General features: G+C 46.3%; 1 protein-coding gene across 1 annotated transcript in view; it reads right to left on the bottom strand.

Moving 5' to 3' along the window:
- LOC139750067 (lachesin-like) overlaps positions 1-25,828 on the bottom strand; it is a 305,867-nt gene that overhangs the window by 59,940 nt on the left and 220,099 nt on the right. The window contains exon 2 of the mRNA XM_071664402.1: positions 20,850-20,977. Within this exon, the coding sequence (XP_071520503.1) occupies positions 20,850-20,977 (128 nt within the window). The remainder of the gene's footprint in view (positions 1-20,849; positions 20,978-25,828) is intronic.

Here is a 25,828-nt window from a genome sequence, read left to right as displayed (position 1 = left end):
CTGAAGGCCAGTGGCCATACTTGGCCTTGTTGTGTGGGGGCGAGAGTCACTCATTGGAGAGTCGTGGATTTATATGCCACTCGCATTTGGGAGGTGGGCCGCTTCTCTGGCTGTCTGTGACACTCCTCCGTGACTTAGAATGTCATCCAGGGCCAAATTGATCACTGTGTCTGACCCACTGACATTCTTATATAGCGTACGAGAAGAAGTGAACAAGGTTAGGGCATTTGATCCTTTTGTTTGGGGTTCAGCTTCTGAAGAGTGATAGAGTTAAGGGGTATTGGATCTCAGCTTCTGAAGGGTGATAGATGATAGAGTTAAGGGTATTGGATCTCAGCTTCTGAAGAGTGATAGATGATAGAGTTAAGAGGTATTGGATCCAAAGGCTCAGCTACTGGAGAGGTGTAAGGGTGTTAGATCCTTTTGTTTCAACTCGTGGAGAATGGATAGAGACGAGGTGTTTGATCCTTCGCCTTCACTCCTGATCACAGAGGATCCTACGATCTCTCCTATCGGCAAAAAGAAAAAAAAGAAAAATGGAATCCTCTCTAACAGGAGTGGATCATCCTTGTCTCTTGTTATGGTGCGAAGTTCATTCTAATGCCTTGGGATGGATTGGGGGAGAGGGATTTTCGTCAGTGGCTGTAGAGTGAATGAAAGGGGACGCATGAAATCCACCTCATGTAGTGTTAAATTTCCTTAATGTGGTTGCTCTCTCAAGGCAGTCGACATCAATCGCTCGTCAAGTGTTCCATCTACCGTTCCTATTTCCCCCAGGGAAGGTGGACCTCACGCCCCCTCGTCAGTAACCCTAGTCTCCTGGTAGCAAATGTGGGTTGAAGGTTCCCTCATGAGGGGTGAGACAGCGACTGACATCTCTAGGAACACATAACAGGTGGGAGTGTGGGTAGAGTGGTGTAGATTGAGTGGCCTCAGAGGACATCACTCAGCCAGCGTTAGCCTCAGAGAACATCACTCAGCCAGTGTTAGCCTCAGAGAACATCACTCAGAGAGCGTTAGCCTTAGAGAACATCACTCAGCCAGCGTTAGCCTTAGAGAACATCACTCAGCCGGCGTTAGCCTTAGAGAACATCACTCAGCCATCGTTAGCCTCGAAGAACATCACTCAGACAGCGTTAGCCTTAGAGAACATCACTCAGCCAGCGTTAGCCTTAGAGAACATCACTCAGCCAGCGTTAGCCTCAGAGAACATCACTCAGCCAGCGTTAGCCTCAGAGAACATCACTCAGCCAGCGTTAGCCTCAGAGAACATCACTCAGCCAGCGTTAGCCTCAGAGAACATCACTCAGCCAGCGTTAGCCTCAGAGAACATCACTCAGCCAGCGTTAGCCTCAGAGAACATCACTCAGCCAGCGTTAGCCTCAGAGAACATCACTCAGCCAGCGTTAGCCTCAGAGAACATCATTCAGCCAGCGTTAGCCTCAGAGAACATCACTCAGCCAGCGTCAGTCTTAGAGAACATCACTCAGCCAGCGTTAGCCTTAGAGAACATCACTCAGCCAGCGTTAGCCTTAGAGAACAACACTCAGCCAGCGTTAGCCTCAGAGAACATCACTCGGCCAGCGTTAGCCTCAGAGAACATCACTCAACCAGCGTTAGCCTCGAAGAACATCACTCAGACAGCGTTAGCCTTAGAGAACATCACTCAGCCAGCGTTAGCCTTAGAGAACATCCAGCCAGCGCTGGCCTCAGAGAACATCACTCAGCCAGCGTTAGCCTCAGAGAACATCACTCAGCCAGCGTTAGCCTCAGAGAACATCACTCAGCCAGCGTTAGCCTCGAAGAACATCACTCAGCCAGCGTTAGCCTTAGAGAACATCACTCAGCCAGCGCTGGCCTCAGAGAACATCAATTCATATCAGCCACTGTGTAATAAAAAAGTGGGGGGTTCAATTCCGTGCGCTATTATATGCCTGTGGGACATGAGAAATGCCAAGAGGATCCAGTCCTATAAATGGATTCGACAGGACTTTGACTTTGCGGTCGCAAATCCTTTTGTTAACGACTCGCAACGTAAGAAATGTACACTCCAGATGTATATGTCCCTCGCGTAAGACCACTGTCCCTTAGATCTTATCAATTCCGGATTTTTGAAAATCCGTGCGAATGGACTAGAGAATTTTAGGACCCAGTCGGTTTAATCTGTTGTGGGTAGTCATGTTATTTTCTGCAGGTAATTCACGGGAGAGGTTCTGTGTGTGTGTGTGTGTGTGTGTGTGTGTGTGTGTGTGTGTGTGTGTGTGTTAAAGCCATCTAGCCAAAGTATTTCATTTACTAGAGTCCACGCTATCTGTGATATGGATGGAGTTTAGTTATATGAGACAAGGGTTATCGTCCAAATTAAAAGGTTTGGCTGTTTCACTCTCCTTTTGCACAGTGGGGGGTACGATCCATGAGCACGACGGTACGATCCATGAGCACGATGGTACGATCCTTGAGCACGACGGTACGACCCTTGAGCACGACGGTACGATCCTTGTTCGTAAAGTCCTGTTGAATGATCGCATCGCCGTGCTCAAGGATCGTACCGTCGTGCTCAAGGGTCGTACCGTCGTGCTCAAGGGTCGTACCGTCGTGCTCAAGGGTCGTACCGTCGTGCTCAAGGGTCGTACCTAAGCGGGAGACAGAGAGCAGACAGGCAACTGTTACCAAGTCAGGATCCACAGGACAAATAGATTTAATTTTTTTTTTTTCCCAAAACTTTCATGGGTAACATTTTAGCCAAAGTGGCATTTTATCATCCTCTGGCCTGCACACGCTGTTGGAGAGCAATATCTATATGTATTAATAAATTGAATTGACTGATCAACGAAAGTACATCTTTCATAACGTGTTTTAGCAAAGAAAAAAATAAAATAAATAATTTAGTATTTCAAAATCAACACAAACTTATGGTATCACTTTCATAACGTGTTTTAGCAAAGAAAACAATAAAATAAATTAATAAATAATTTAGTGTTCAAAATCAACACACACTTATGGTATCATTCAGTTGAGATTAAATCCCTTGATTAGTAGTAGACTAATTACTTAACCAACCAACCAACCAACCCCCCCCCAATCCTCTAACGACCTCTTACGTAATCACTCCTCTGTCGTTCCATCTCGTTATCATATTTAACAACTGCTGTTAAGGCATCTTCGCGAGGCTCTATACACTGACATGGGTGTGCTTCCGTGGCGTGGCGGTTAGCGTTGCTGACCATGACGCATTCACGGGCCGCATAGGATCGAGGCCGCATAGGTTCGAATCCTGGTTTTTGCGGCAGTCGGTCCACAGTCAACCCAGCTGTTCTTCCTTCCCTTCGGGTTAGTCGAAAGAAATGGGCACCTAGCTTACGCCAAGGTATATATATATATCTCTCTCTCTACCTATCTATCTATCTCTCTGTCTAACTAGTTATCTCTCTCTCTCTCTCTCTCTCTCTCTCTCTCTCTCTCTCTCTCTCTATATATATATATATATATATATATATATATATATATATATATATATAAACCGAAGAATTTTTTGAGTATCACTTCAGTAAACATAGAATTAAAACAAAAAACAAAATCTCCTTCATAGAAAACGCTCAGACTCTGTGGGGATCCAATGTAAGTTTTTTCAAGATGTTAGGAACAATTTCGAGCAATATAACACAAGAATGTTCGTGGACTTTAGGCAGACACTCGGTGACCAGAAACATCGGTATGAAGATAGTGGAAAAGGAAAATGGAACGGCAAAACTAAACCAATTTTTTTTTCTTCCAATTTTTTTTATAGTGGTATAAACAGTGGGATAAAGTAAGCCAATTTTTTTTCTTTCCCAGTTTTTTTTGCAGTGGTATAAACAGTGGGATAAAGTAATCCATATTTCTTTTTTTCTCATTTTCTATCGCGGTATAACAGTGGGATAAAGTAAGCCAAAATTTTTCTCTTTTTTTCAGTTTATTTTATAGTGGTATAAGCAGTGGGATAAATTAAGCTATATTTTTTCTTCTTTTTTCCAATTTTTTTTATAGTGGTATAAACAATAAGATAAAGTAAGCCAAAAATTTTTTTCTAATCTTTTTTATAGTGGTATAAACAGTGGGATAAAGTAAGCCAATTTTTTTTCTTTTCTCATTTTTTATAGTGGTATAAACAAAGGGATAGATAACCTCCACGTATATTTAATGTCAAGACCATTAATACCTTCAGGTCAAGGGTCACACATGTGTCAGTTATCAGTTGATACAAATCTTCCATATTAATCATCCTTAGTTTTATTACTTTATTTTTGTACACTTTTTATTTTCGTATATATTTTTTAAAACTTTTAATTTCTGTATTTTTTTCTAATTTCAATCCTGTCATTTTTTTTCCAGGATCCAGCCCCTGTGCCATGATTGTGGGAATGGTAAGTAACCTCTTTGTCTCCCAATCCACATTTTCTGTACGTTTTCCATGGTACCGTTTTCCATGGTAGTACACGCCTGCCACCCGAATCTTTAAGTACATATTATTTTTCCATGTGTTCAAGATGTGTGTCTATACTTGACAAGCCAGTTTAGATCTTGTTCAAAACGTCCCTGGAGCAAGAGGCGAACTGCCAAGGGGAAAACGGGAAAAAACGGGGTCAACACTATTATTCTTTTCTGCCATTGAGTAGACGTGGGAGTTAAGTGCCAAAAATAGGGACCTTTCTACAGTGTCCTTCGCAAGTGTCGTTTGTAAAGTAGTGGGAAAAGATACTTAGAAAGCAAGGAAAAGATACCTACAAAGCAAATGGATGACTTTTCTTTTTTTTTTTCACTGGGGGAAACTATGGTTTCAGGGGGGAAAAAGAGGGGATGCTGTCGTGTGTGATGAACGTTTTGAGATTTCTACGAGAGAGTGAGCTCCGTATGAAGCAAAAGTGAGGAGGGTAATTGGGTTGTCCAGATTTAAAGATGGATCGCTTGGCAGGAATGAAGGGTAAAACTTCTTCGACGAAGTATATATCTAACCTTGATTTTGAAGGTGTTAATGGCCTTTGTGTATACAATATGTGGGTGTAAATTATCATGCTGGAAGGGAGAGAAGGACGAATGTCAGAGAGGTGTTCTTGGAATGGGTTGAGATCGGAGTTCGTCAGGAGACAGAGCAGCAACATAACGGCGGACGGAGAGGGAAGGTTGAAGAGAGGAGGAGGAGGTGATGATGATGCCAAGAGAATCAAATGAGACGCGAAGGTTTTTGATTCCACTCTGGTTAATAGAGAGGAGGTGGAGGAGCCACCCCTGGTGTGTGAGCAGTCCACACACGCACACTCACACACACACACACACACACACACACACACACACACACACACCTACCTTTCCCCTTTTTTCTCTCATACGTAAAGAAAACGTCATAGTTGCATCTATTTACATTCTTACACTGCAAGGAGACACACAGACGTCCAGTGTAGCCGTGAGATCACTTTGAGGAAGCGACGGATCGTGTGCAAGTTAGCGTTGGTATTATTTCACAGCTCCCGAATATATGGGCGATGGGGGTGTCTTGGGTGGAGGGAGTGGGTAAGTGGGGGTGTGGGTGTGTTTTCCCCTGGCCTCATACGCAGCCTGAGCAGGGCTTTCCACTCACAAACTGCCCCCTGGTGGGTTTCGCACGATAGGAATTCGTGAGTAAGGCCATCGTGGCGTGTCTAGCTGATCATGAGTGATGTCCGGAGGTAATACCACGGGTGAGGTTTGAGATCCTCTGATGTGGGCGGTGGGCAAGCCGCGCCCCCGCCCCCCACACATCCTGGCCCATGTTTCTCCACTGTGGGCTGGTGTGGGGGGGAAGCTGCCTCCCCCCCACACATCCTGGCCCATGTTCTCCACTGTGGGCTGGTGTGGGGCAAGCTGCCTCCCCCCCACACATCCTGGCGCATGTTCTCCACTGTGGGTGGTGTGGGGCGGGGAGCTGCCTCCCCCCCACACATCCTGGCGCATGTTCTCCACTGTGGGCGGTGGGGGAAGCAACCCCTCACACACCCTTGCCCACATCCTCTCCTGTGGGCTGTGGGGAAGGCTCCCTCTCACACACCCCTGCCCATTCCTCTCCTGTGGGCTGTGGGGAAGCCGCCCCCTCACACACCCTTGCCCACGTCCTCTACTATGGGCGGTGGGGGAAGCCGCCCCCCCCCCCTACACCTACACCCACACGTTCACGGTACAGTGAATGACGTGGAGGGGCTTAAGTCACCATATGTGAATTACTCCTCCTCTGGTGTTCCTGTGCCTCGTATGTCGCCCTCAGGATCTTCTGCGGTGTTCTTGTGCCTCGTATGTCGCCCTCAAGATCTTGTTTATCTGGTCGAGAAGTGACGACAACACAGGACGGATGACGTGAGACGTGATGGTCTGTGACGAGGGTATCTGGTGGATTACGTAGACAAAGGCAGGGGTAATAGAAGGCCTTGATTGGTTGATGGGTGGTCTGCAGCATCTTATAAGACCCCACAGTGGTTGATGGGTGGTCTGCAGCACGCTATAAGACCCCCAGTGGTTGATGGGTGGTCTGCAGCACCTTATAAGAACCACAGTGGTCGCTGGGTGGTCTGCAGCACCTTAGAAGACCCCCAGTGGTTGATGGGTGGTCTGCAGCATCTTATATGACCCCACAGTGGTTGATGGGTGGTCCGCAGCACGCTGTAAGACCCCCAGTGGTTGATGGGTGGTCTGCAGCACCTTATAAGAACCACAGTGGTCGCTGGGTGGTCTGCAGCACCTTAGAAGACCCCCAGTGGTTGATGGGTGGTCTGCAGCATCTTATATGACCCCACAGTGGTTGATGGGTGGTCCGCAGCACGCTATAAGACCCCCAGTGGTTGATGGGTGGTCTGCAGCACCTTATAAGAACCACAGTGGTCGCTGGGTGGTCTGCAGCACCTTAGAAGACCCCCAGTGGTTGATGGGTGGTCTTCAGCATCTTATAAGACCCCCAGTGGTTGATGGTTGGTCTGCAGCATCTTATAAGACCCTACAGTGGTCGCTGGGTGGTCTGCAGCACCCTATAAGACCCACAGAGGCCTATGGGTGGCCAGTCAAGACGCCCCCCCCTCCCTCCCCCCCCCACCTCACCTCAGAGGTCATCACCATAACACGGGGTGGATGATGCCCCCCCCCCTCCCCCCCTCTGTGCTTGTCCTCCTCTTGCTTCCATATTTTCGTCCCGGGTAACAAGGGTGTTCTTCACTGCATATTTGATGGCGGTTTCTCCCCTAGTGCCAGGGGGCGGCCTTGTCAACAACCCAGCCGTGCATGTCAGCGACTGGGTCACCCCCTCCCCCCCCCTCCCACCTAACCCCTTCCCTTCCCTCTCCAAATAAACGTATTCCCTTCCCTCTCCAAATAAACCCCATTCCCTTTCCCTCCTTCCCTCTCCAAATAACCATCCCTTCTCTCCTTCCTCTTCCACCATCCCTGCTCTGAACTATTCCACTTTTATTATTTACTCGAATTGTGTTTTTTTTTCTCTCTCATTTTGTGAGTTTATCATCACTCGCTCATTTTGTGAGTTTATCATCACTCGCTCATTTTTATGAGTTTTTCACTCACTCATTTCGGCCTGTTCCATTTTGGCCTCAGCGCGTGTTTCTCTCTCGTTTTTTTTTCTTTTTTCGTCGTCTTATTTCCTCATCTTTATCCACTCCTCGCCCTCACTGACTCACACCAGGGGGCGTCGTGTGTGACTCACTGACTCACACCGGAGGGCGTCGTGTACGACTCACTGACTCACACCAGAGGGCGTCGTGTGTGACTCACTGACTCACACCGGAGGGCGTCGTGTGTGACTCACTGACTCACACCAGGGGGCGTCGTGTGTGACTCACTGACTCACACCAGAGGGCGTCGTGTCTGACTCACTGACTCACACCAGGGAGTCGTGTGCGTCTCACTGACTCACACCAGAGGGCGTCGTGTGTGACTCACTGACTCGCACCAGAGGGCGTCGTGTGTGACTCACTGACTCACACGAACACCACGACTCCAGTCCCCTCACCTCATATGACCCAGTCTCCTGCAGTCTTTTTATCCCCCATCTCCATTTCTACAGGTCTACTCTCTCCCCTTTGGCATTCCTCATCTCTCCACGGCGCCCTACAATACCTTGACATTACGTTCGGGAGACAGTCAAGCTTATCTGGTATACAAGATAAGCTTGACGAGGGTTTTTTCTCGTTTTTTTTTCTATGTTGGAGGCTCCAGTCACGGATAAAAGTCCAAGTCGAAGCCGGACCTTAATTGAAATAGAGACGAGAATTATGGAACGGAAAAAGGAAAAGACAAGGGGAAAGTATTTACGAATGTTTAAAAGACGTGAAACACCTGTCTCTTGAAATGTGACAGGTTGTATTTATCGGGAAAGACATGAAGAGGTTGAGAGTTCCAAAGCTTGGACGTGTAGGGAAAGAAGCAGGTATCAAATCGGCCCACCCTTGAGATGCCGATGGCCACACAATGATCATGTGACGCAGCAGCTTGCCGAGTATTGTATGATCTTGCTAGTGGTTGGGGGGTACACAAGCAGCCAACTCACGGGTACACACGTAATTAGACACGAAACTTTTCCCTTGTTGTCTTCCATAACTGTTCACATCTCAGTGATGCGAGTTCGACACTACTCCTTCCTGTTATATATGTGTTAGTGACAATAAAGTGCGTGACATGAGAGTGACTGTGGGTCCTCTATAGGTGACGTGAGAGTGACTGTGAGTCCTCTATACGTGACGTGAGAGTCACTGTGAATCCTCTATACGTGACATGACAGTCACTGTGAATCCTCTATACGTGACATGACAGTCACTGTGATTCCTCTATACGTGACATGAGAGTGACTATGAATCCTGTATAATCTATCGCCGAGCCGTATTTGACCACGATCCAATCCTCCGTTTCCTGAAGTCAGTAGATTCGAATCGTATTGGTCAGGTGAAGGGGCCGTCACACACCACAGGTGTTCTGTGTCGTACGAACACCCTCTACATCTCTGACGTGAATCACTTCCTCACGAACCAGTGCCTTCCCTTCCGTCCCGACCACTGTTCTTAATGCGAGAGGTGAGGAGTGAGGAGGAGGAGGAGGCGAGGGAGCCGGTGCGAGATGGCTGCTCCCGCCCCTCCTCCTCCGTCTCGAGAATCTTTCCTTACGCCAGAGGTAAGAAGGAGGCTTGGGGGGGGGGGGGGACGGAGCATTGCTTCTGTACTGTACTGTTTTCTGTACTGTACAAGTTCACCTTCAGTGGTGATCTGAACCCCCACTGCTGCTACAAGTTCACCTTTAGTGGTGATCTAAACCCCCACTGCTGCTACAAGTTCACCTTCAGTGGTGATCTGAACCCCACTGCTACAAGTCCCCTTCAGTGGTGATCTGACCCACTGCTACAAGTCCCCTTCAGTGGTATTCTGACCCACTGCTACAAGTCCCCTTCTCTACCACTGGCTCTCTCTCTCTCTCTCTCTCTCTCTCTCTCTCTCTCTCTCTCTCTCTCTCTCTCTCTCTCTCTCCCTTGCTGACTCACAACATACTCACAACCTCTGTCCCCTTTACTCATTAGTATTCACCCCTCCTCCCTCCTCCTCCTCATACTCCTCCACTCATAGAAAATTATTCACTTCGCCACTCGCCTCATAATGATGATTGTCAGCCCCCCACTGTATGTACTCTTACACCTGGTTGTTTACTCCTCGTGTGCCACATACACCTGGCTGTTTACCACTCCTCCTCACACACCTGACTCGTCATATCGCCCTTCCACACATGACTGAACGCTTATTTTCCTCCCCTCTTCACACACACACACACACACAATTGTTCTTGTCTCTTTATCCACATACTTGACGTATCATGTCTCCACACCAACTCTACATATGACCACATATCTTCCACACCAACCCCACATATGACCACAGATCTTCCTAGCCACCTCTACATTTGCCTCAAACACATCCCTCGCCTCCACATATGAACCCACACATCCCTTCCCCATTCTCACATATAAGTCCACACGACCCTCCCCCTCTTCCACATATGGATCCACACATTCCTTCCACATTTCCACTCATGCTTTCACATACCCTTTCCCCAATGCCTCGAGCATCCTAGCGTCCTCACACCCACACTGGAGCACAATTCCCCATTTCTCATACCTCCCTCATTCATCCCATCTCTCTCCACCTCACATCCTAACTACTCACCCCCTGTCGCCACAACCACACTCCTCACCAGTTCCTCATTTCTCACACCTCCCTCATTCATCCCATCTCTCTCCACCTCACACCCTAACCACTCACCCCCTATCGCCACGACCACACTCCTCTTCCCTATGATAACCTTTTCCCTACACTTCCCAACCCCACCCCCTACCTTGACATTCTCCCTAACGCCCCATAACTCACAGTTGTCTCCCTCCTCCCCATCGCCTCCTCTCCCATGACGTCGTCCCACACTCCACGCCTCATAACGGTGATAATGGCACCATAACATACAATAACCGACCTTCATTATTGTAACAAATACTTGGGTTCATTGTCTGTTATCGAATTTATTTCATTATCAACCTTATTTGAATATGAGAGAAACGTAATCCCACGGATTTGACATTCGTAAACATTCTTCATAAAGGATTTGAATGCATATGAATTTATTGTCTCGCATAACGCCTCTCCTTCAGTCCAGAAACGTGCAGCCTCACAGTCAATATTCGACCCGAAAGATGTTGAAAGAGAAAGAATTGCATCATGAAGGGAAAAGGGACAAATGCTTGAAGCTCGACGGTGTACTACGAATTTACGAAAATTTAGAGAATTCATCTCCCATTATCGAGTTTTGTATCTTCCAACAACTTTAGCTTAGAATAATCAACGCGAAATTCAATTCATACGAGCACATGACCCCCAGTAGTAAATTCATCTGTTTATAACTAACCCCAATGACCAGTTTTCCACGCGAGAGTCCTGGCGTTTTACCCAAGACCTTTCTGAAAGGCTCCTGCAACCCAAGCGTGCGTTCCTTCCAGTAGCAGGGGAAGGTAGACTCCTTTGGAGTGAGAAGTTCTTCAACGAGACTGTGCGCCCAGTGATACAGCCTCGCGCCAAAGGTGACTTTTCGCTCGCTGTGTAACCTCGAGCAGGCGAACGGCTTCTGAACACACCCCAAGACGTATTTATCCTTTTAAAAGCAAAGGACTTCATGAAAATCGAATGTCTTAGTTCGTGTCGTCGTCTTCGTGGAACACATCTTGGACCAAAGACTAACCCGGTGTATATCACTTTCCCAAGACTCAGAAGCATTTGTTCACCTTCTCTGAGATCTGTCTGACAGTTTTACATTCATCCCTGCACAACTTTCTCTCAACTCATCGAACTTAAAAGGTCGCTGCCTCATAGAAGATTCAATCCCTTAAATGTTGTTTTATTCGGGGGAAAAAGAAAGAAGATTGATACGTCCAAATCCTGGTCAAGAAAGATAAATGGTTACATTGTTAAACGGCGACGGTTCGGATCTCATGCTGATGTTCAGTCGTATTCTACAGGATACAATCCCCTTTGCAAAGACAAGTGGTTATGTTGTTTATAACAGTTCGGATCTCATGCCAATGCGAAGTCGTATTCTCCTGGATACAATCCCCTTTAGTAAAGACAAGTGGTTATGTTGTTTATACAGTTCGGAGCTCATGCCAAGGCTCAGTTGTATTCTACTGGATACAATCCCCTTTGCAAAGACAAGTGGTTATGTTGTTTATAACAGTTCGGATCTCATGCCAATGCGAAGTCGTATTCTAGAACATTGTCCAATCCCCATTGGAAAGATAAGTAGTTATGTTGTTGGACGATGATATTTCGGATCTCATGCCAATGCTCAGTCGTATTCTACCGGATACAGTCCCCTTTGCAAAGACAAGTGGTTATGTTGTTTATGACAGTTCGGATCTCATGCCAATGCTCAGTCGTATTCTACCGGATACAGTCCCCTTTGTAAAGACAAGTGGTTATGTTGTTTATGACAGTTCGGATCTCATGCCAATGCTCAGTCGTATTCTACCGGATACAGTCCCCTTTGCAAAGACAAGTGGTTATGTTGTTTATGACAGTTCGGATCTCATGCCAATGCGAAGTCGCAATCTACTTAGTACAATCCCCACCACCGGGGAAGGGAATGGTATAAGTGAATCCAACACGTTGCAGGTGTGTATGTCCGTCTGTTAAATCTCAGTTAATCTGAGACCTCTTCCTCCTTCACCTCATCTTCTCGTTGAACACAAAATCCTACGAAAACTTAGACCAATCTCACTCATCCCTTTACTCACCACCATGCCTCGTCTCGTCGTGGTTTCGCTTCTTCTTGATTCCATTTTCTCCTCAGGTTTAATGACTACGTGTACGCGATTCCATTCTAAGGTCACTCCGCATCACTTGTGGTTCATTTTCAGATCGCGCACGTCATTTGTCAGTTATCCCATCAACCGTGTAGTGTCTCATCTTCGTTATTTATCCCACCTGGACATCATCATCATCATCATCATCATATACCTCACCTGGACATCATCATCATCATCATATACCTCACCTGGACATCATCATCATCATATACCTCACCTGGCCATCATCATCATCATCATATACCTCACCTGGACATCATCATCATCATATACCACACCTGGACATCATCATATATACCTCACACATTTCCCTTTTGTGGACGATGCTCCTCCTCTTACCTCCTCATATCCTGACTACTGACCACATTGCGCATCTCGCCCTGAGGGCCGAAGTTTTGTCTTAAGACGGCCTCAAAGATTCACGTGCCTATGTCGTCTTCAGTGGACCGGGTCACACCTGCCGGGTTTCTCTCTCTCTCTCTCTCTCTCTCTCTCTCTCTCTCTCTCTCTCTCTCTCTCTCTCTCTCTCTCTCTCTCTCTCTCGTAGAGATCGTCTCGTTAAGCGATGATAGTTTGTGTGAATGACTTCTCTCAGTCTATTCCAGGTTTACTTCAACTCGGTGAAGTCCATGTTCGCCTCACTGTAATCCATGTTCACTTCAACTCGCAATGATAATCCATGCTCACCTCATTATAATCCATGTTCACTTTGACTCAGTAGAGTCCGTGTTCATTTCATTATAATCCATGTTCAATTCATCTCACCATAATCTATGTTCACTTCAACTCACTATAATCCATGTTCACTTCAACTCACTATAATCCATGTTCACTTCAACTCACTATAATCCATGTTCACTTCAAGTCACTATAACCCACGTTCACTTCAACTCACTAAAATCATGTTCACTTCAACTCACTATAATCCATGTTCACTTCAACTCACTATAATCCATGTTCACTTCAACTTACCATAATCCATGTTCACTTCATTATAATCCATGTTCACTTCAACTCAGTCTGAATTAACTAAAGTTTAATGAGAGGAAATCTTCCATTTAGCACTTAGTGAGAATGTCCCATGTCTGGGTACATGACCGAAATACTTCACCGCTTCCCACCCACCCATAACCATCGCCTGAGACTCAATCTTGTTAATGTTCCCTTCATTCTTAACTCTCTCGACGACCCAGAAGCTCGTAGCTCTCTCACCCCTTGCTTGTCTGCCCGGCGAGACCAGACCCTCTTCACTCACAGACGTTGAGCCAGAGTGCGAGGTGGGAGGTGTCACTTCCGTGGCTCTCATAACGCATTGCGGTTTTCTACCTCATTCTTTGGCAGTGTAGGTGCCTGTAACTATATGATAAGGGGGTATCACTTCCATTTCTGGCTGTTCTGATAACATTCTAACCACCTCCACCGCTAACTGCTATAATAACCTCCCCAACAGCATTGATAACCGTGATAACCTCCCAAGCTCCATTGCTGATCGCTCTAATAACCTCCCCACACTCATAACCACCCCCAGCTGTCGCCCCTAACTACTTTTTATAACCTCACCATCTCCATTGGTAAGTAATATCCTCCCCACCTTCATTGCTAACTGATAATCTCCCCACCTCTCCTGCTAACTACTTTACCTCCCCACCCTCGCTGTTCTTCACCCTAACCTCCCTACCTTCTAACGTTCCCAGTTGCTCTAACCTCCCCACCTTCACTGTTAACTACTCTAACCTCCCCAGCCTCACTGTTTACTACTCTAACCTCCCCACTTCTACTACCAGCTACTACACCTCCCCGCCCTCCACTTACTAACTGCTTCACCTCCCCATCCTGACACTACGACAACTCCCCATCCTCGTTACTAACCACTCAGCTCCCCCACACACACACGCTACCCCAACTACTCCAAGGAAGTCTAATAGCATTTAAGAACCGTTAAATGATTTCGTTAATAAAACTCAAGATAATGTCTCCACGTCGGTGATAAAATGACTAGAAATGATAGTGTGAAGATAAAACTTAAAAGAGGTGTAATACAGACCCCGGGCGACATTTTCTTCAGCGGAGAGGTAACAGAAAACGAGATGTATGATCAGGATGAAGAACATCGGTGTATTTTGAGATGAAGTCTACAAAGGTATTTTGATAATGATCTTGAATGAGTAATTCTGTTCATGAAGAACAGTATAACATTTTCGTATTTCATATTTTTTTATAGAACAATGGTTGAAGTTTTTCTTTATCAGGGTTGAATTAGACCTGAATACGTTTTCTGTGCATTATTTCCTATAGACTTTCCTTGGTAGTATATGCTTTCTGTACTGTATGTTGGAAGGCCTGGTGGGTGGGGAGGAGCCTCCTGCTTTACTATCCTGTTTCCATCTATAGTGGTGGGTGGGGAGGAGCCTTCTGCTGTACTATCCTGTCTCCATCCATAGTGGTGGGTGGGGAGGAGCCTTCTGCCTTACTCTCCTCTATCCACTGATGTACAATAGGAGTTTAGAGATAGAAATATTGTCCTCCAGCAAATTACTTCGTCCATAGACCATCAGATCTTATGACCTCTGCCTCTCCCCTACCTATACTTCGCCTCCCCACTATAAAGGCAGTTGAGGACACGCCTCCCCAGACCTTCCTCCTCGACACCTGACTCCCTGAACCCTCCCTTGCCATAGCCACTGAGGTTGTAAAACACCCGACCCACACGCCACTACTCGCTTTCCCCCACTTCCCTCTCCTGCCACCAACTCTCAAACACACTCACCCCACCCTTACATACCTTTGCCCATGACACAATCAACTCTTCACTTCCCCCTCCTTATGGCTACACACACTCACACACCTCTCTCTCCTCCCCAGGCAATTCATTCCGTCTCCCCTCCCCTTGTTAGGACACTAAAGTCTTCACCTCACACCTGTGGCAAACAATTGACTCATTCTTACGTGGCATCATTCACACCTCCTCCGCCTCACACCTGACTGCTCGCTGCCCCCGGCTCTGCTCCACACCTGGCTCCCAAAACTCCGCCAACCATCTCTCTCTCTCACACACCTGGGTATCACAATCTCCCATTCTCCTTTACGCATATCTACTCATGATCCACCTCCCTCACACTTGCTCTACTTGTACATCTCCCAGACACCACACTCGACTCTCATTCTCTCATATTATGAGTTTTACGAGTCACTCATCCCTCCTAAAACTCACACAAGCGCTGTCACTACCTTGAATCGCCTCAGTCCTCACCATTCTTACTCACTTTCCATATCAACCCGTGCTTATGATTACTCACTCATCTCCTTAACCTTGATCATATGTACTCAGTTCGTCCTCCCCCTTCCCCCTACCCCATCTCATCTTTGCTCATAATTGGTTTCTTCCCTCCTCAAGCTTGAACAAAGTCACTCACTACCCTCACCCCTGCTCGTAATTACTCATTTTCCTCACCCTTGCTCGTGATTACTCACTTCCCTCACCCTCGCTCGTAATTACTCATTTTCCTCATCACTCTTGATTATAATCACTTACTCTCCTCCTCACCCTTGAAAATAATTACTCACTAGCCTTCTCGCTCTTGCTTATAATTAATCACCTTCCCCATCTCACCCTTACTCATGATTACTCACTTTCCCTCCTCACCCATACTCATAATTACTCACCTCTCCAGTCGAACTTGGTCAGCCTGGTAGACTCGGACGTATGCCAGAGTTCCCCTGTAGTCCTTACGATTTATTTAGGAGCTCTTAAAGTTGATCTCCATACAGAGAGTCGTCTTCCAGTGTCTCTCTGTTGGTGTATATAGAGCTGGTGACACTGTATGCTGTCCCTCAGTGTCTCTCTGATGGTGTATAGAGCTGGTGACACTGTATACTGTCCCTCAGTGTCTCTCTGTTGGTGTATAGAGCTTGTGACACTGTATGCTGTCCCTCAGTGTCTCTCTGATGGTATATAGAGCTGGTGACACTGTATACTGTCCCTCAGTGTCTCTCTAATGGTGTATAGAGCTGGTGATGTTCTGAATACTCTCCTCCAATGCCTCTATCTTGGTATATAGAGCTGCTGTACCTGGGAAGCTGTATTTAAGGGTAGTGGCTAAGAGGCTGATGACATGTACAGAACAAAGGATCTTGCAGGGGCAATGCGGTTTCAGGAGTAACAGAGGATGTGTGGACCAGGTGTCTGCTCTGATGGAATTTTGTGAGAAATACTTCAAGAAAAAAAAGAGGAATTTGTATGTGGCATTTATGAATCTGGAAAAGCGTGTGTTGGGGGTTCACAGAGATGCCCAGGAGAAGGTGTTACGAATATATGGTGTCGGAGGAGAGCTGCTGGAAGCAGCGAGGAGCTAATGTTAAGACCGTGAAGCATGTTCGCTGGTACGAAAGGAAGGTGAGTCGTTCCAGGTGACGATGGATCGACGTCAGATAGGCGTGATGTCACCATGGCTGTTTAATCTGGTTAGGCTTGGGTGTGTTTGGACATGAAATGCTTGAGGGGAATATGTGGTGTGGGATGAGTTGATCGAGGTACGAATGGCAGTTGCAAGTTTGAGATGTGGTAGTAAGCAGAGTACGATTGATAGAGTGCCGAAAAGGGTGTGCTGAAGTGTTTCCAGACATATGGAAGGGATGAGTGAATAGAGAGTGACGAGAGGGTATAGGAGTCATGATAAGTGGAGGGAACAAGGAGAAGGGAGAGACCGAGAAGTAACTGAATGGATGGAGTGAAAGAGGCTGAACGTGCAAGAGGGTGCGAGGCATGCAAAGGGCTGAAAGAAGAGAAGGGTGACCTGCTGTATGCAGACTGAACCAGGGCATACGAAGTAGCCGCGGGAACCCATGAATAGATCTGTGGGTCCCGGTTGTGGAGAAGGATCTATGGTTGCATTCTACATGGCTATTAGAGATTGTATGCTAGGGACTGAGGCAGCCTGGTGCTACCTTGCTGACGCGAGAAACGGCAAACATGTATGAAAAATGTGATAGTAGTATTATTACTAGTTGTAGTGTTGTCGTTGTTGTCTTCATCATTTTTATCATCATCATTATCAGTGTTATCACTATTCCTCTGTTCATTGTCAGTTACACGTTGCTGGACCTCTGCAGTATTGCCAGCCTGTTACCATTGCATCATTTCAAACGCCAGATCATCCTTGGATAAAAGCGTCGGCAGGTGAAATAATGTTCTCAACTTCGGTAAAGATCATATCAATAATTATCGAACCACTCCAGGTCCTCACGTCTTTCTCCCACCAACACTTCTAAAGTCCCTCCTCTTCCTCAGTGTAGCAGAGCGTGATATTTCCCTCCATGGTGCTGAGGTTCTTTGATTTTCTACTTCACTGCTGTTCTCACCCAGAATCTTAGACTGGAAGGATACACGCAATCGATGTCTTGCTTTTGAAGTATTTTTTTTTTTTCCCCTTGTGTCCTTTTATGATTCACGTGTGAGAAACCTTATAGAAAAACTATTCCAACTAAAGAAGATAGTTTCTTTACGACCCGTCTGTGCCTCTCGTGATCAATCTGGTTTTTTTTTTTCGGTATATGAAAGATTTTCAAGGAATAGCAACGACTGGAATTAGTTTGCTAGAGCATTTAGGTACTCTAGTCTGATGGTTTGTAAGAGGGCGATACGTGCAGCGAAGTGGAATTATCTTGAGCTCCTGAAGAAGGTGTTTTCCAAGTTATCTCGACTGATAGTTCCAAAAAAAATAAAGGACGTTTTTTTCGGCCTTAATGACCCCTGGCATTTGTGCCAACTGACCTGGTCTATAAGACTGGGCTACATGTATAGTGAGAGTGTATGTGGTCTTAAATATTATCCTTAATGCCTGAAGAAGGTGTTGAAGGATTTGTCTAGAATTATCCTCAACTCCTGAAGAAGGCGTTGAAGGATTTGTCTAGAATTATCCTCAGCTCCTGAAGAAGGCGTTGAAGGATTTGTCTAGAATTATCCTCAACTCCTGAAGAAGGCGTTGAAGGATTTGTCTAGAATTATCTTCAACTCCTGAAGAAGGCGTTGAAGGATTTGTCTAGAATTATCCTCAACTCCTGAAGAAGGTGTTGAAGGATTTGTCTAGAATTATCCTCAACTTCTGAAGAAGGTGCTGAAGGATTTGTCTAGAATTATCCTCAACTCCTGAAGAAGGTGTTGAAGGATTTGTCTAGAATTATCATCAACTCCTGAAGGTGCTGAAGGATTTGTCTAGAATTATCCTCAACTCCTGAAGAAGGTGCTGAAGGATTTGTCTAGAATTATCCTCAACTGAAGAAGGTGCTGAAGGATTTGTCTAGAATTATCCTCAACTCCTGAAGAAGGTGTTGAAGGATTTGTCTAGAATTATCCTCAACTCCTGAAGACGGTGCTGAAGGATTTGTCTAGAATTATCATCAAATCCTGAAGAAGGCGTTGAAGGATTTGTCTAGAATTATCTTCAACTCCTGAAGACGGTGCTGAAGTATTTTTCTGTTGGTAGATGTGGCTTCTTGACACTGACGGGCCTAAACCCCAGGCGATCACTCAACTGATCTTTAAGTACACATATTTCTTTTGACTTATTTCTGCTGATGAGGAACTGCAGGCAAGATATCCTCCATTCAAACGCAAATTGATCCACATCTTCAATAACTTATACATTCATTATATGTGCCTGCGTTATCACATACCGTATGTTAACGGTAGAATAGTTTGTGAAGCGTATTTTGGATCAATCTGTTGGCAACAGTAGCAACAGTTATGATAACACTTATCATTAACGTAATGGTCATAACTGTGATTTTGTCTGTAGATTAAGAATTGCGAGAGATATGATAGTATTATGCGAAATATTGGAAAAAAATATACAATTCATAATGATTGTATCAGTAATGGTGACGGTAAAGATGATGATGATGATAGTAATAGTAATGCTAATGATAATAATGATGAGAATGGTAATAATGATGATAATAGTGATAACTGAAATTAAAATGCAAGAAAGAAAGGGTTTTCAGCGCCCTGCTTCCACCTCTTTTAGAGAGAATGAGTGAGGAAAGGTTAACAAAGAGGATATATATGTCAGATGTGGCGGATACAGAGCGAACGAGGAGGCCAAGTTGAAGGTGGAAGGATGGAGTGAAACACATTTTGAGTGATCGGGTCCTGACCATGCAGGAGGGTGAGAGGCATGCACGGGATAGAGTGAATTGGAACAATGTGGTGTATGGGAGTCGACGTGCTGTCTGTGGACTGTACCAGGGCATGTGAAACGATCGAGGTAAATCATGGAAAGGTCTGTGGGGCCTGGATGTGGATAGGGAGCTGTAGTTTCAGCTAGAGACAGAGTGTGAACGAATGTGGCCTTTCCGCGACTGCTCTTGACCCTACCTCGTTAACGCGGGAAACAATGATCAAGTATGAAAAGAAAGAAAATAATAATAGATAAGAATAATGATTGTACGTTCGCTAATGATAATGATAATCACAATATTGAAACCAGAACCCAGTACCTCCCTTTGCAGTATTCATAAAGTGCTTTGTATGATACATATGACAACACCCTTGAGGAACACTGTGATGTCATATGTACTCATCTCGCACTGTTAGTCGAGGGACCTTATGATACCAGTAATTCGTCAGGGGTGATGCATCAGGGGGAACTGCTCGGTCATCACTGCCTTCATTACTGATCATGGGGGGGAGTGAGGAGAGCTATACGCACATACACAGAGAGAGAGAGAGAGAGAGAGAGAGAGAGAGAGAGAGAGAGAGAGAATGTTAGCTGGCATGGCACGGGTATATGAACTTCCTAATCAAGGCCATTATATATATATATATATATATATATATATATATATATATATGATCCCTGGGGATAGGGGATTAAGAATACTTCCCACGTATTCCCTGCGTGTCGTAGAAGGTATATATATATATATATATATATATATATATATATATATATATCGAAGTCTAAGCCAGGGTCCCAATTTATCGACCAGCCTCGAAGAGGAGGATGGACAGCTGGATGAACTGCGGATGGACTGCCGAAGCCAGAATTCGAACTCATGCCGGCCCGACCCTTGGGAGCTCCGCGCCATCGTCACGGTCAGTAATGCTGACCACTAAACCACAGCAGTCCTTCAGTAAGAACCCGTCTCATTCCCATTACTTCACAGAGCTGAGATAAGATCCCATAATAGCAGGAACAGTGTAATGAGGAGCGAGAGGACTTGGTTGAAGTCGATGGTGTCAACTCCACTAGTTCACCTTTCCCTCGCTCGCTGGCCCGAACCCTAAGTACCTTACCATAGCATGGTGGTGGTGGTTGAGGTGGAAGATGGTGCCTAAGTACACCACCATGACACAGTGGTGGTGGTGGTTGAGGTGGAAGGTCGTGCCTAAGTACGTTACCATAACACAGTGGTGGTGGAAGGTGGTGGAAGGTGTTGGTGGCAGCCAACTCACCCTGTACTCCCCGAGGTTGTCGACGATGCAGGAGAGGATGGCTTCCCTGCCCAACGCCACCGTCACATTTTGTATGTCGTCCCCGAACTCTGGCTCGGGCTGTGCGGTGCCAACCTCGTTCAGGCGAGCTGGAGATGAGAAAGACAAGTGATATTACGACCTCTAGTGCCACCCCGTCTTGACAGCCATACACCCTCCCCACGTCTTGACAGCCATACAACCCTTCGTAGCAGCCATACACCCCTTCTTAACAGCCATACACCCCTTCTTAACAGCCATACACCCCGTCCTAACACCCGTACACCCCGTCGTAACACCCATACACCTCGTCTCAACACCCAGACAGCCAGTCTTAATAGCCATACACCTCGTCTCAACACCCAGACAGCCAGTCTTAACACCCATACACCCCTTCTTAAACAACCATACACCTCGTCTCAACACTCATACACCCCGTCTTAAGAGCCATACATCCCGTCTTAACACCCAGACACCCTGTCTTAACAGCCATACACCCCTTCTTAACATCCATACACCTCGTCTCAACACTCATACACCCCTTCTTAACACCCATACACCTCGTCTCAACACCCAGACAGCCAGTCTTAATAGCCATACACCCCCTCTCAACACCCAGACACCCTGTCTTAACAGCCATACACCCCGTCTCAACACCCAGACACCCTGTCTTAACAGCCATACACCCCGTCTTAAGAGCCATACATCCCGTCTTAACACACATACACCCCGTCTCAACACCCAGTCTTAACACCCATACACCCCGTCTCAACACCCATACACCCCGTCTTAACACCCATACACCCCGTCTTAACATATTAGTGACCATATTAGTGGCCATATTAGTGACCTGAGATGGTAAAAGAACCCCCCCCCCTTATTTATCGATATGGACTGGTTCGAAGCTTTGGTTCAGTGGCGGGATCAGCATGGTTTGTCCACACTGGACAACGGGAGCTAAGCTTCAGCTTCAAGCTACGCACTAATGAGCATGATCAAAGCTTAAGCTTCAGCTTCATGCTACGCACTAATGAGTATGATCAAAACTTAAGCTTCAACATGCAACGTTGAAGTTTTGAGCAAACACAATGATGAGCATAAGTGCAAAAGCTGAAACTTTAAGCTTAACCGATGAGCGTGAGCCTAAGCTAGAAACTACACACTCATGGGCATGAGCGAAGCCTCAGCTTGAAGCTCGACACTCGTAAGCATGAGTCAAGCTTAAGCTTGAAGTTAGGTATTGAAGATACACTTAAAAATCATACCGTACACTCACTTATACTTAGAACCGTGCCATGTACGTCACTTATACTTAAAGCCAGTACCATATACGTCAAATATACATTAAAAATCAATATTTTTTTCTGTGCGTTTTTACGTCTGTTCTTGGCCATTGATGGCCATCAGCTGCTCGACAGCCATCATTAAGCTAAACTCTAGATGCTGTACGGCATCAAACACACACTAAAGTAAAAGAAGAAGAAGAAAAAAGTCCTTTCCCTTTTGATGAAATGAGATTGGCTGGCGTCTGAGCTTTCCTTCCAAGACGGGCTGGGGGATTTGGGGGGGCCCACTCACGGCTCCCACCCCCCACACTTCCAGGGCTGGCCACCAGCCATTGACCAGACAGTCAGTCACGGCAGACATGCTGGCTGGAGAACTACTAGCTCTGTGGTAATGGTGGAGGGGGGAGGAGTGGCTGGCACGCCACGGCCAGCAGAGCAGCGCCATCCTCCTCACTCCCTCCTCACTCCCTCCTCACTCCCTCCTCACTCAACCCTGATGATAATGACTTGGGTCGCTGCACGGGTTTCTGGGGGAGGGGCGTGGGTGGTTTGTTGAGGTGAGTCCAAAGTGTTATCTTATCTCTACGCTCCGCTGCTGGGGGAATAAGGAAGTGCACCAGGGTGCAGGCACCGGCAGGAGGGGGAAGCCCCCGCATCTTGATGCCCTGGCTGGTCACTCGCGGGGAATATTTCAAGCCATACCGGAGGACCTTTGAATACGCGGGTGATATCGTCTGGAACTCCCTCCTTCCCTCCTCTCCCTCCTCCTCCTCCTCCTCCTCCTCCTCCTCCTCCTCCTCCTCCTCCTTCTCCATCCCTCCTCCCCCAGCAACCACTGGAAAATCCAGTCTCTTATCCCCCTCTCCCCGCTGGTGCAGCCTCGACATACCATGGGTGTTTGAAGGCCTCTGTAAGCCACCAAATGAGCAGTTTAAGTAAGGTAGAAGGGAGGGAGGGAGGGAGAGAGGACTATGCGCCAGTGTCTCATGGAAACGCGCCATTCCCTGCGGTATGTCCAGGTACTTAGGAAGGTTCCTGCAGTAGGAGGAACCTTCCATCGTGTCGAACTTGCGGCGCTTCGTCTCGATGCGAGTTGGAGCCGCCCTCATCCAGCTTGCCCTCTGAGACTCTACTCTGCTCTCTCTCTCTCTCTCTCTCTCTCTCTCTCTCTCTCTCTCTCTCTCTCTCTCTCTCTCTCTCTCTCTCATCCTCCTGCCGGAGGAAGTGCCGAGTTCGCTCGTAGCGGCGGCGACGACGAGGTTGTCGTCTCGCTACGTTCCAGCAGACGTCTTGCCGTTTTGCGTCCTGGGCCAGCAGAGCGCGCCCCGCCTGCAGTGACCGAGGGAGTGTACACGGGGAAGGTTGATCCCTCATTTCCCCGCCCTCACAGCTCTTAGGAAAGAAGCAGAGTGGATTGATGTGCACTGAGGATCAATCTACATACTGGACGCATCGTTGTGTATAATATATATATATATATATATATATATATATATATATATATATATATATATATTGGAAAGGATCACAGTTTTGTGCGTGATTAAGATATTTCTATGAGTCCACGGGGAGAATGAAACACGATAAGTTCCCAAGTGCACTTTCGTGTAATAATCACATCATAAGGGGAGACACAAGAGGGAAATGTTTACCAAATGGCGTCCTAGCTTCGTCTCTTCGATGTATATCAAGTGACTTATATTTCTCTCTTGTGTCTCTCCTGATGATGTGATTATTACACTAAAGTGCACTTGGGAACTTAACGCGTTTCATTTTCCCCGTGGACTCATAGAAATATATATATATATATATATATATATATATATATATATATATATATATATATATATAGAGAGAGAGAGAGAGAGAGAGAGAGAGAGAGAGAGAGAGAGAGGTAAGATTTACTTGGAAAAAGAGAGAGAGAAAAAGAATAGATTAATGCTATAAAAGGCGTTTGATACCTTTAACTACATCACTGAACTGATAGATAATGAGGGGGGTAGATGATAGGTTGGTTAGATGATAAGGTGGAGTAGATCATCGAACTGATATATATATGTTGTAAAGTAGAGTAGATATTAATCTTACTTTCTCGTATTAATCAATATCAGAACACGCGTATATTAATCACTTGATATCAGAACGCGAGTAAAACTGTCAAGCGTTCATTTCGCTTGTGAAGCGAGCAAGCCCCATCCCCCCTTCCTTTCTCTCTACCCCTCCACCACCACCCCTTTAAATTTCTATCAAGATAAACTCTATTGTGATGCACACAGAAACCCCCAATTTCATCCTGGCCTTAGCCACGGTATGATCTGGCCAGTTCAATTAACGGTACATAATTATCTTTTTAAGCACCGCTCCCGCTCTGGACCTAGCAACGCGAAATCTACACACACATTCAATTACCCAATTTCCATGCCACATCTCTGTGTAATCTCCCGCCAAAATGGGGGAGAGGTAAAAAAAAGAGATATCATTCGCGACTCTCCAAGCAATGCATATCTGGCCGACCGATACAGAACGGTATCAACAAACCAGAGCAGAGAGCGGGTAGGTTCTCTCTCTCTCTCTCTCTCTCTCTCTCTCTCTCTCTCTCTCTCTCTCTCTCTCTCTCTCTCGAAATCATTTTCATGAAAGCAACTTTACATCGTAGTCTTCATTTCCACCAATAACCCTTCGGATTTTTTTTTTGGATGGGGGGGGAAAGGCCCGCCCGCCCCCCGACGTTGTCGGCCAATTATAGTACAACTCTGCGATGATTAATAAACCTGCACTGTGTGTGCGCCGGGGGAGAGAGAGAGAGAGAGAGAGAGAGAGAGAGAGAGAGAGAGAGGGAGAGAGGGAGACAGAAAGAGAGAGAGGGGGGGGGCCGCCCGCCCCGCTGCGAGCTGATGTATTGGTGGAATTGATCGGACGAGAGAGAGAGAGAGAGAGAGAGAGAGAGAGAGAGAGAGAGAGAGAGAGAGAGAGAGATGCGAGGCACTGAGAGACAGAGAGACGTGCCGATGACATCCTGAGAGACATAGGTACTTCGTGGATAGATACGAGAATAGATTTCGGGTGAGATTTACATGGTCGGGTCGACGGGAAAAGACGTGTAGAGCTTAGAATGATTATATATATATATATATATATATATATATATATATATATATATATATATATATATATATATATATATATATATATATTTATGTTACATCAGTAGTGGCAGATTCGAGTGAGAAACTGTAGAAGTTGGTGACTAAGTTTGTGAGAGTTTGTGGAAGGAGGAAGTTGAGAGTAAATGTGAATGCAAGCAAAGGTTATTAGGGTTAGTTGAGATGTAAGTTTGATTGGAGAGAATTTGGCGAATGTGAAGTATTATAGATACCTGGGAGTGAGCATGGTAGCGAATGGAACATCGGGAGTGGAAATGAGTCATAGGGTGGGTGAGGGGGCGAAGGTTCTGGGTGCGCTGAAGAACGCATGGACGGACAGGTCTCTGTCTGGTAGGACGAAAATTGGTATGTTTGAATGTATATTAATGGCTCTTACTGGGGACCATCACTAGGGGGGGGGGGGCAGCTTTCTTACCCCAGGGCTGGTGCTGGAAACCATCACTGGGAGGTGGGGGGGGGGGGAGCATTCCTGCCCCCAGAGCAACAGTGTTGCCAACCATTGGAGATTTCT

This window comes from Panulirus ornatus, chromosome 9, assembly GCF_036320965.1.
Source record: "Panulirus ornatus isolate Po-2019 chromosome 9, ASM3632096v1, whole genome shotgun sequence".
Lineage (NCBI taxonomy): Eukaryota > Metazoa > Arthropoda > Malacostraca > Decapoda > Palinuridae > Panulirus > Panulirus ornatus.
The sequence above is the reverse complement of the archived record's forward strand: the minus strand, read 5'-3'. Positions and strand labels throughout refer to the sequence as shown.